Raw genomic sequence first — 11,867 nt, 5'->3', positions numbered from 1 at the left:
CATGAAAATCTCTTCCCCCTTGTTGCCCAGAGAAGCTGTGGCTGCCCCATCCCTGGAAGTGTCCAAGGCCAGGTTGGACGGGGCTTGGAGCAACCTGGGCTAGTGGAAGGTGTCCCTGCCCATGGCAGGGGGTGGGACTGAATGGGCTCTAAGGTCCCTTCCAACCCAAACCATCCTATGGTTCTATAATTCTATGAAGGAGACCTCCAGCCCCCTGAGCTGCACCACATCAGACCTCTGAGAGGACAAAGGATTGCTGAGCCTATTAATGCCATTAAATCCTTGACAAATCCCCAGAATGGAAACAACCTTGGGAAGACTGGAAATGACTGCTGTCTTAGGGCATTTTGCCCCTTCTCAGTTGGACCACAGCCCCTGAGATTGGGCATCTGCAGCTTCTCTGGGCAACCTGTGCCAGTGCCACCCTCAGAGAGAAGAATTTCATCCTAATATCTCGTCTAAATCTACCTTCTTTCAGTTTGAATAACAATACAGCTTTATTGTGACTTTATGTAGGAGAGAAACAATAAGCCTAAAAATGTGTGCAGGATTGGGCAGAGCAGGATCTGGCAGGAATCAAGATGCAACACAGGAATTATCCCCAGAAAACAGAAGTGTCTTGCTGAGTCACATTACAAAGTAGTACAGAAACTCAAAGAGCAAGGAAACAAAAGCAGAAGGAGCTCAGTTGCAGTGACCTGGCCAAAGGTGTGCAGCTCTGCAGCTCCACTTGGCCCCCTGAAAAATGAGTGCTACTGTCCCCTGAGGCTGGTGAAATTATGCCAGGGATAGCATTTCTGGTTGTAGAGAACTATTTGGCTCAGATAACAGGTGATGCATTTCATCCTTTTTAGCTTTTTAGGAACATCCATCCCCTTTTCCTCCCCACAGAAGTGAAGCTTTGTCCTCACACCCACAGTCTGGGCAACAAAAAGGGACTTCCACTGAACCCCCTCAGCCTTTGTTCCTCATGGTTCCCAGACAAATTTTAAGTCAGTTTTAAGTCTAAATAATCCTCCCGGTTACAAAGCTAAGGGTTGTTCCTCTGCAAACCCCTTTCAAGGACTGAAAGGAAAAAGCACAAATATTTTTTCAGTATTTTGCTAGTTCTCACGGTATGTAGCTGGAAGATGGGAGGAGAAGGAATTAACTACACAGGAAGTTAATTGTAGTAATTAGTTGTTGAAGAAGAGAATAGTGTATTAAAGTATCAAAATTTGTCACTTATGTATCATTATGAAACAAAGCATTATATCCTACGAGCAGAAACTTGAAGTGTTAATGAGTCATACAGATAGAAAATGCCAGTTTATTTTGTATCCTTAATATACCTGGGCTTGAGTGCTAAAATGAAGTGTTAATACATCACTTTGTCACTAAATCCCTGTTAGAACTTTCCATTTAAATTTAGATGGATAAAACCCACAAGTGATGTTGTTTTTAAAGATATGTAACTATTAAAAGTGAGGTACCTTATTAAAATGGATTTATATTTTTAAAGCAAAGATTAAGATTGCATCCTCAAAATTTCCTGGTTTTAAAGCTGAACTTTGTGTCCCAGCAGTCCAACCACCTTTCCCCTGTACCCATGGCTCTGACTCAGTGTTTCAAGGAAATCCTTTGCACAGCTAAGAATAAAGAAATATTTTAATGTAATGTCTATCTTGTTCACTTCCTTGCATTGGAGCAGTTTTAAAGCTTTTTTTTTTCCGTGAGGATTTTCAGAGTTTTTAATTTTTGTGATGAATCCAATGCACCTACTCACAGTATAACTTCATTCAGGGAAATTGCTTTCAGCAACTCTTTGACTTTAAATACTGGATATTTTTCTAGGGGAAGGTGTCCCTGCCCATGGCAGGAGGTTGGAATGAGAAGTCCCTTCCAATCCAAACCATCCTGTGATTCTGTGAAATCTCAAAGCTTCAGTGGGAATTAATTTAAGCACGTTATTCTTAACAGGTGTGATTTCCTCAACAACATCCTCCTCTAAAAAAGGCCAAAATCTCTCCTCTAAGCCTACATGTAACAGGGAGTAAGAAACTGTGATTACCTGCTCTCCTATCCTGAATCAACAGCTTTAAAACCCTCTTTCATGTATTGTAGCTTAACAAACCATGAGAAGCTTAACTTGTTATAGAAACCAAAGTGAGGGGAAAGAAAATTTAAGGGAATGCTGTGATCCCTGGCAAGTTTACAAGGGGAACCTGAAGGGATGGGATGTGTAACTTAAAAAAAAAAAAAAAAAAAAGGAAGCCTGTCATTTTAAAGGGTTCATATAAATCTGAAACCTTCAATTATGGTATTAAAACCTCTTCTTCCTTCTTAAAGCTGTTTCTCTTTCCATGGGCAGCCCCAAGGCCTGTCAGGGAGGAGGTTCCCAGGTAGCAGAGCATGGAAGGGGTTGGGAATGGGGGGTTAATGGGTGCCTTGGGCAGCCCCAGCCACTGGAGCAGGGATCAGGCAGGAGTCAAACACTGAGATAAATGGCTTTGGACAAAAGCTGAGTGCAAACCAAAACCTGGAGGGGCTACAAAAAAAAAAGATAAGCACAGGATGATTGAAGAATCAATTTATCTCCTTGTCAGCAATGTCTGTGCATCTCAGTGTGGATATAACACACATTTTTGAACCAACCCAGCTTTTATACTGCCTGGAGACACACTTATCGGAAAGAGCATTTTTTCCCCAAACAACTTCCACATGCGATTTTTTGGTTTTTTTGGTAGTGCTTTTCTTTCAGACACTACAGAGAGGAAAAAGGGGCTGAAGTTGAGCTGTCAGTTCTTTCTGCTCCTGTTTTACATGTTACAAGGTCTGAGCAAGTCCCTTTTACAGAAATCTCACCTAAACACGTGGGCACTGTAAAGAGCTTTTAAATAGCCATTAATTACATTCAAACTGTAGGAAAATTGTCTTAATATAAAGGAGAAGCTCCAGGGTAGAGTTTGAAGACATTTCATAAAATGCTTGATAAAATATATTGATCTTTCACCACACACATCAAGGCAAAAAATTCCCAGCTAGAAATGAACAGCAAAAAACTAAGTTTATTTTAAAAGCAGTCTATGCTGATCATCTGCTGTGAAGATGTCAGAAAGCCTCACTACTGATTAATTGCCTTCACGTGGATTGGTTTTGCTTTGGCTTTTCTTAGTCTGAAGAAATATTCATAAGTTCATCTTAACAAAATGATGGAAAACTCACAAGCTTTAAGTGTCTTTGGGCTCAGCATGAGCAGCAACACTTTGCAAGCTTAGCTCATAATGAAATTAAATTAAAATAAAAAATAAAATAAAATAAAATAAGAGTTCTCTCAAAACCTGACAGGTACAAATGAAGTAAGCTGTTAACAGAGATAGTAGTATGAAATCCTTCAGCAAGCCCAGGAGAAATCACCCTGAAATAAGAAATCTTCCTTTTTTCCATGTGGTTGCACAGGTGATAAGCATTTTCCCTAAAAGAAGGAAAAATATTGCTAATTTGTGTTGCCATTTTGAAAGAAAAATCAGTGAAAAAAACATGTTAATCCTTTTTGGTAGACATGAGTTGGGCTTTTAAATGCTACTGCTGCAAGAAGGATTAGAGTGGTTTTGGTCCCTCTTGCAGCCATATGATCCTGGAGCCAATACCAAGTAGTGTTTTTATTATAATTCATTTTTTCCCCTACTTCATTATACCATTTCTCCTCTACTCTCCCTAGTTTTGCAGTATTTCATTCAGCACTCACTGAAACTGGTCCCCTCCACAAGTTTCCTGCCTTGGAGGCAGCTCAGAGCATTGTTCAGAGCAGCTCAGCACCTCAAAGGGCCCCTGAGCAGAGTGGGAAGGACACCTGGGCTTGGTAAATTTGGGTGCCTGCATCCCAGAGAATGGATTGAGTTGGAAGGGACCTTAAAGATCATCCAGTTCCACACCTTCCACCAGCCCAGGTTGCTCCAAGCCCTGTCCAACCTTGGCCTTGGACACTTCCAGAGGTGGGGCAGCCACAGCTTCTCTGGGCAACCTGTGCCAGGGCCTCACCACCCTCACAGGGAAGAAATCCAGAGCTGAATGTCTGGAGCAGGATAAACACTCTGAATTCACACTGGGGGTTGTTCTCTTGTGCCATTTAAGTGGCACTTCTTGCCATCCCAAAAGCAGCAGATCCAGGACCCTCATCAGGGAGATTCAGGGCCTGGATGTCACCCAGGGAGCACACGGAGAGGGGCTGGTGTTGGCCAGAAGCAGCATTTGGTCCCTGGGTGCTCCCAGGGCACTGAAGGAATCAGAACGCACCAGGACACCAAAGGAATCAGGACACAATCCCAAGGAAGCAGATACACCAGAGATGATTTGCTACAATTTACAAGACGAGTCATTCACATTCAACTTGCTTCCACTCCATATTTGTCCATGTTTTTTTCTACAGGACTAGAATTGCCTCGTACTGCAGCATGGAATTCTAGACAACTCCTGAAAAGCATGAGTTTCCTGTTATTTTTTATGTAACAAGTACAGACACCTTGCTTTCCCTTCAGCCCTTGCCCTGCTGACTCCAAGGCAGTGACTGGAATGTGGAAACCTTATTATGTATTGATTTTCCCCACACAGTACAGCTGTAGAAAATTTAATAGTCCCTGTTCTGTCTTGCCAACAAAAAAAATCCTGGGAAGCAATGTTGTCATCCAGTAAAGCACAGGAAAGTCATGATGCTTAACAAGGATGAATCACATGCAAGTATTGGAGTGGATGGAAAATTGAATCAAAAGTAGAAATAAATTTGATTTATCACATCCTGTTTGCATTTATTATGGGCTCCTCCTAAGTGATAATCACTCTAAAAATAGAGATTTATTGCTTTTGCAACTAGATTTGAATATAACTAAGACTAAAATATAAGGAATTAAACCCAGTAAAATAATTCACAGACTAATTTCTTAAGAAATGAAACTTCCATCTCTCCTTTCCAACCACTGTCTGCCTTTACCCTGCCCAGCCAGTGAGCATTGCAAGGACAGCCCCCGTGGTTTTTTTGGGAATGTGCCATCAGACTTCTTTTCCATTCCTCCAAGTTAATTCAGCAGACACCCCACAGGCACTGTTTGCACGCAATGAAAATCCCCTTCACCCCTGTGAGCCAGAGGTCATTCTGCACTGCCAAGCTTTGTCCAGCCCTTTTTGGGAGGAAAATCTGCCAGGGATGGTGAGAGATGAGTGGCTGTTCCTTGTGAAAACAGTTATTGTGTGCTAAGAGTAGAGATGAACCCTCCAACCTACTTGACTTCAGACCTAAAGCTGGGCTCAAGCCACGGCCCAAGAATTAAATGTTCAGCACATCACCTGCCAACCACTCGCCATGGATTAACCTTGCACTCTGGGCATCACTGCCTGCTCCCAAAAACATGATTTATGAGTGTTTGCCAGCCCCTTCTCTTTCTTTTATAGGCCACAGTGTTACTCTAGAGTAAAGAAATCATAAAAAGTATCATGCTGAATAAAGGAACAGCCCAGATCCTCATTTCCATGGGTTCATCCTTGAATATTGAACCGAGGCTGATTTTTCTTGCCAGTGCTGCAGCTTCCCCTGTGACAAGCACAGCATAGAGTACTGTTATGTTATTATGTTATTTCCTGAGCTTTTCCATAATACATTAATGTAAGTCCAATTCTCCAGTGAAATGAACCATGAACACAATTTATTGGTCTCTTTGGGTAGTCCCTCAACTAGTGAAGCCTTTTCAACCCTGCTTACAGTTTATTGTGGGGAAAATGGAGAAAAGATGCTGTTTCCTTGATGCTACACCCATCCCTGCAGAGTTGACACCACAGGAGGCACCAATATGTTCTAAACTCCAGCAAGAGTTATAGGATAGAATCAGAGACTATGCTGAGATGGAAGGGACCCATCAGGATCAGCGAGTCCAACTCCTGGCCCTGGATCCCCAAGAATCTCTCCATTGGATTTCTAATGTATCTAAGATCAGAAGACATCAGAAATTACATCTAACTGCAAGAGCATCCTGTGCTCTTACTCATGTTTGACTTCTTGAGCTCACATAGATGTGGAATAACAGTGGCAAGTCATCTAGGGTGTGGGTGGCAGCAGGGGTGTGGGTGGCAGCAGGGGTGCGTGTCACAGGCTGCTGGGGCATTGCACACTTAGGGATGCTTCATTTTTTACATCTGATTTAACTCCCCAAGTGAAAAGGCCCAGCTCTTCAGCCCTTCTGCATTTCCACTGTGGACAGGTTTCCTTGGAGCCTCATCCGAGCTCTTGAGTTGGCTCCTTGTTCTCAGACACCCTCCTGAGGAACCCACCCCCATGAGGCTGTTTCTGGGCTTCCATGGGAATTTGGCCCAAGCAAGGCTGGACCACAGATCCCACCCATCCCAGCATCCCATCACCCTTTTCCACTAAAGCCTTCACTGCCCAGTTAGCCCAGAGCCTCGTTACCTGATGCAGTTTTTCCCTATAGTCATGTTTTTTCTTATAGGGATTACAACTTCCCTGCTCCATTTGACTGATTTATTTTTAAAAAAATCTCCTTTTTTTTCCAACACACAAAAATAGAATTAGAGAACAACAGGAGCACAAAGAAATACAAATTATGGCCTCCACGTACACATTGAATCATCACCTTAAACAGTCTCTGAAGAAAGGTTCTGGCAATGGAATGGGATCCTTTCACTGAACTGTCCATGGATTTCCCCAAAGCAGGACCCAAGTGAGCTAACAAAGGCTGTTCTGGGAAAGCTTGAAGCACCTGCAGCCTCCTGGGGTTCTCATTTTTGTATTTTCCTGCATTTCCAGGGTCCTGCAATGGGATATTGTCCCGGGAGAAACAGTCTCAAGGTGAAAATACAGAGCTCGGCTCATAAAGTTGCATCTGGAACTTCGTATCCTGAAGCAGAAGAAAATGTGGGTTGAGTGAAATCATTTCTTGCCCAGCTCTGAGGTTCAGTGTCTTCACTGTGTTTTGGAAAGGCTCCTCTGGCTCTTCCTATGTAAAAGTGTGTGCCCATGCCTTGGAGAATGAATATCACAGTCCAAAGGCAGCTTGACCCCTCTGATAGAATCCTACTCACTTTAAAAAAGAAACAAGAGTTATAATTTAAATGTCTTCTTACTCAATACCTTTGGAAAACAATAACATTAACAAAGAGATTCTGTCTGAAATATTTTAAAAGGTCTATTCAGAATAGTGATTTTTTTATCTACATAAACCTACACAGGATATTGACTGATAAGTTCAGTTTGTTCTTTCCTTCACTCCAGATCTACTGAAGTTGGATATTTGTAAACCAGATACTTTGTAATATACTTTATTACATTTGGGCCCAAGAAAAACTTGGCCTGTACAGCTGAATCTTCACTTCCATCAGGAGCTTGAATCTCTGAAATGCTTTGGGTTCTTAGACAGTTTATGTAGCATTTTTTTGTCAACATGGCCCCATTATAATGCACAAAAAAAATGAATTATACAGGTTTCTATTCGGGGTTATTTTCTTGTAAGAAACAACAATAATATTTTTAGCTTTTTACTTAAGAAAGATGTATTTTGGTCATAAATGAGGAAGAGCCAGGAAGAAACAGAGAGCCAGGAAGAAAAGGCAAGAGTTTATATTTGTTTTCTTCAAAAAACAAGAGGAAAACAAAAGCAGGGAGCAGGCATCAGGTATTAATAAGCAAAGGGAGGGTTGACCAAAATCCTCTCATTTGAAGTATTAAATAAAAAGCTCAGACCTCACCACCGTGGCTGCAGCCCATTGGTGCCACATTGCATTTTCCCAAAACTTCCTAAAAAGTGTTTTTATGAGATGCTGTGGATAAATCCGAGGTGTTTTCCATGGCAACCACAAGCACAGGTACCTTGGGAAGCCACAGGGTGTGTGAGGGGCTGTGCTGGGGGCAGAGGTCGAGTGGCACCAGAACACCCACACCACAGGCCACCAAGCTCCCCACAGGAGATGGGCAAAGGTATGAGCAGGAAAACCAGCAATTAAGGAGCTCCTCAGCAGGGACCTGGCTTAATTTGAGATGCTTGATTAAATCAGGAATTCTTTGTACAAGTTCTGTCAGCTCCACAGGCTGACACAAAGATGAGCTTGTGATTTTGGGGAAAAAAAAGGGGGTTTTATTTAGGAGCACTGCAGGGAATGGAGGGCTGGGTGAGCTGTATGCCAGCCTCATATTCCCTGGGAGCAGGGGCTGGGGTGACAGCACATCCCTCTGGCTCTGTCATAGAACCAGAGAGTCACAGAATGGTTGGGTTGGAAGGGACCTCAAAGCCCATCCAGTTCCACTCGCTGCAATGGGCAGGGGCACCTTCCACGAGCCCAGGTTGCTCCAAGCCCCGTCCAACCTTAGACACTTGCAGGGATGGGGCAGCCACAGCTTCTCTGGGCAACCTGTGCCAGGGCCTCACCACCCTCACAGCCAACAATTCCTTCCCAATATCCCATCTATCCCTGCCCTGCGACAGTTTGAAGTCATTTTCCCTTGTCCTGTCCCTCCAGGCCCTTGTCCCAAGTCCCTCTCCAGCTCTCTTGGCACCACTTCAGGCAGTGGAAGGGGCTCTAAGGTGTCCCTGGATCCTTCTCGTCTCCAGGCTGAACAATTCCAGCCCTCTCAGCCTGTCTCTTTGGAGCATCTCCTGGCATATCTGGGACATCCAGGCTTGAAACCCATCACTTACCTTCCTGAACCAAGCCAGGAGGGCTGTGACTGGCAGGGAACTCTGCTTTAATCCTGGCCATGGAAAGGTGAGAAAACCACACTGGACACCTGCATGGCAGGAGGTTAAAGCCTTTCCAAGGTGGTGGGAAGAGACAGTGAAAAAAGGAGGGAAAGCAGCATCCACAGCCAGCCCTGCAGGCAGCACCCACACCCCTCCCGTCCTCCTGCACCTCCCTGTAATTACCGATTTTACATAAAAACTTACATTTAAACGTTACAAAAATACTCCTCTCTCGTGCCTCAGTGTACCTGGGTGCGCCCGGGGGGCTCCAGTCAGGGCTGGCCCCCGGCGCGGCCATACAGGGTGGCATCGGGGCCGGGGGGACACGCCACCCCCGCGCCCCCGCCGCTGCCTCCGGCCGCCTCCGCCGCTCCGGTCCCCTCCGCCCGCCGCCTCCTCCTCCTCCTGAAATTCCCGTTATCGAACATCTTCTCGCAGTTGGGGTCGAGGGTCCAGTAGTTGCCTTTGCCTGCGGAGAGAGGAGGATCCGTCGGAGCTCCCGCCGTCCGGGGGTGCCCGTCACAGGATCACAGAATCCACGAGGTTGGAAGAGACCTCTGAGATCATCGAGCCCAACCTCTGACCGGTCACCACCTTGTCTATTAAATCGTGGCACTGAGTGCCACATCCAATCTCACTCCAAGATCGTCGAGTACACCCTGTGCCCGATGCCCACCTTGCCACCCAGCCCAGAGCGCTGAGTGCCACGTCCAGTCGTTCCTTGGACACCTCCAGGGATGGGGACTCCATCACCTCCCTGGGCAATCATCCATCACCTCCCCTTCCAACGTCTAAACACACTCTCTTTGCAAAGAATTTCTTCCTACCTTATTCTACCTTCTCCGGCGCAGCTTAAGCCCGTGCCCTCTTGTCCTAAGCCTGTGCCCTCTTGTGCTTACCCGGGTCGTCCTGGTCCCGCGGCACCTTCCTGAAGCAGTCGTTGAGGGAGAGGTTGTGTCGGATGGAGTTCTGCCAGCCGGCCCTGCCGCGCCGGTAGAAGGGGAAGTTCTCCGCCACGAACTGGTAGATCTGGCTGAGGGTGCGGCGCCGGCCGGGCGCGCTGTGCAGGGCCATGGCGATCAGCGCCGAGTACGAGTAGGGCGGGCGGGCCGGTGACAGCGGGGACAGCGGGGACATCACCGGCCACCCCCGGCCCGCGCCCGCGGGGCCCGGCGGCAGCACCGCCCCGGCGGGCGGGCACGGGGAGCAGGGGCCGCCCGGCCACAGGGACGGGCTGGCGGCGGGATGCGCGGGGGGCCGGGGCGCCGGGAAGGGAGCGGAGCATCCCGCGGCATCCAGCAGGTCCCGGGCGAGCGGCGGCGGCGGCGCGGGCGGCCCGAAGGGGTGCATTGTGCGGGGGCAGCGCGGGGCCCGACCGACCCCCGCTTAAGTACCGCCTAAGGACCGCGTAAGGACCGCCCGCCGCCGCCGGACCCCCCGAGGGACCCCCTCCCGCCCCTCCGCCCCAGCACGGCCCGCCCCGCCCCGCACAGCCGGGCCGGTGCGGGGGCAGCGGGATCGGAGCACACGGGGGATGGGGAGATGGGGAGGGGGGGGTTTCCTGGGGAAATGGCGAGGATTTGGGAGTAACAGGCGGGTGGGATCTGAGCACAGGAGGGACGTGCACCTGTTGGAGCAAGTCCGGAGGAGGCACCAAGATGATCACAGGGATGGAGCAGCTCTGCTGTGAGAGAGAACTTATATTGTTCAGCCTGGAATAGAGAAGGTTTTGGGGTGACCCAATTGTGGCCCTCCAGGACCTGAAACGAGCCCACAAGAAAGACGGGGAGAAACTACAAGGGGGAATGGCTTCACACTGCCAAAGAGTAGGTTTATATAGGATATTGTGAAAAAATTGTTCCCTGTGAGGATGGGGAGGCCCTGGCACAGGTTGCCCAGAGAACCTGTGGCTGCTCCATCCCTGGAAGTGTCCAAGGCCAGGTTGGATGAGGCTTGGAGCAACCTGGGATAGTGGAAGGTGTAACTGCCTATGGCAAGGGGTGGAACAACATGATCTTAAGATCCCTTTCCAACCCAAACTATTCTAGGATTCTATGATTCTATGAATTTGGGAAAACCAGACCCAGCTGATCCCACCTTCTGTATTCTTCCAATTGAATGAACAAAATCTCATAACCCCAAGAGCCTCATCATGTAGCATGGAAATTACCAGCAAGTCAGGAAAAGGGATAAAGGTAAGCAAGTACATATGCACGTTGCAAAATTAAAAAGAGCCTTTATACCACTGGCAAGGTATTCATCTGAATATCAGTTACTGTAAGCATATTTATAGAAGATCTGCCTTCAAATTTCAAAAGTGTGAGGGGCAGTATTCCTTCCATTTCAATGAAAATAACTCAGGAAACAACCTGACCCCTAACATTAAAGTTATTTAATTTCTCTACTGTCAGTGATTACCTGGAGATATCCAGCAGCAAATTGACCTCCAGGTATCACCAGCATGGCTGCCTGTGGATGTTGCTGTTTTGTTTTCCATGGCATTGCTTGTCTGTGTGTCAGGGAAAGGTGTAACTTGTGTTACACCTCTGCTTCAACATCATGTTGAAGCAGAGCAGCAGAGTGAAATTATTTGTATTAGTCTAGTGCCTTGTGGCAAACTTCATGTGGGTTGGCTGAATTTTTGTGTAAGTTGTAGACACCTACCATGCAAACAAGAGGATTTGTTTCATATATTTTCCAAACATACCAATTTACAAGCCCACAGAGAGCTCATTAAATTGTCCCCTTCTCAGCTGAGCTGACACCCGAGGACACAAAACCACATATTTATTAATGCTGACTTCTTTTTGCTTTGCAGGAAACCTTTTACTAGGAAGCAGCGATCCCTGGTAAACACCCAAACATAATTTAACTCCTTGATGATATTCTAACCCACAGGAAAAATACTTCTTATTAAAGAATGTGAAGCTTTTTACAACCTTTTTTCCATTTCTTTAGCATTTCACCTGGAATGATAGGGTGAGGAGCGTGTCAAGGGGGCATGAGGGGAGAACTCATCGCAGTTACAACTTCCTCGGGAGGGGCAGAGGAGGGACAGGAACTGAGCTCTGCTCTGTGGGGACCAGGGACAGGACCCAGGGAATGACCTCAAGTTGTGTCAGGGCAGGTTTAGGTTGGATCTCAGGGAAA

The 11,867-nt window shown here is 46.7% G+C and overlaps 1 protein-coding gene across 1 annotated transcript; it reads right to left on the bottom strand.

The window, feature by feature from the left end:
- Window positions 1–9,043: 9,043 nt before the first annotated feature.
- On the bottom strand, window positions 9,044–10,067 carry FOXI2 (forkhead box I2; the record flags this gene model as incomplete). Its single annotated transcript, XM_017809130.1, has 2 exons — window positions 9,617–10,067; window positions 9,044–9,186 (listed from the first exon to the last, which is right to left on the bottom strand). Coding segments are annotated over exons 1-2 (594 nt in total), but the record flags the coding sequence as incomplete, so codon positions are not given.
- Window positions 10,068–11,867: the final 1,800 nt, after the last annotated feature.

Source organism: Lepidothrix coronata, unplaced genomic scaffold, assembly GCF_001604755.1.
Source record: "Lepidothrix coronata isolate B3197 unplaced genomic scaffold, Lepidothrix_coronata-1.0 Scaffold25, whole genome shotgun sequence".
In the NCBI taxonomy this organism is placed as follows: Eukaryota; Metazoa; Chordata; class Aves; order Passeriformes; family Pipridae; genus Lepidothrix; species Lepidothrix coronata.
Note: the sequence above shows the minus strand (reverse complement) of the source record. Positions and strands in the feature narration are given on the sequence as shown.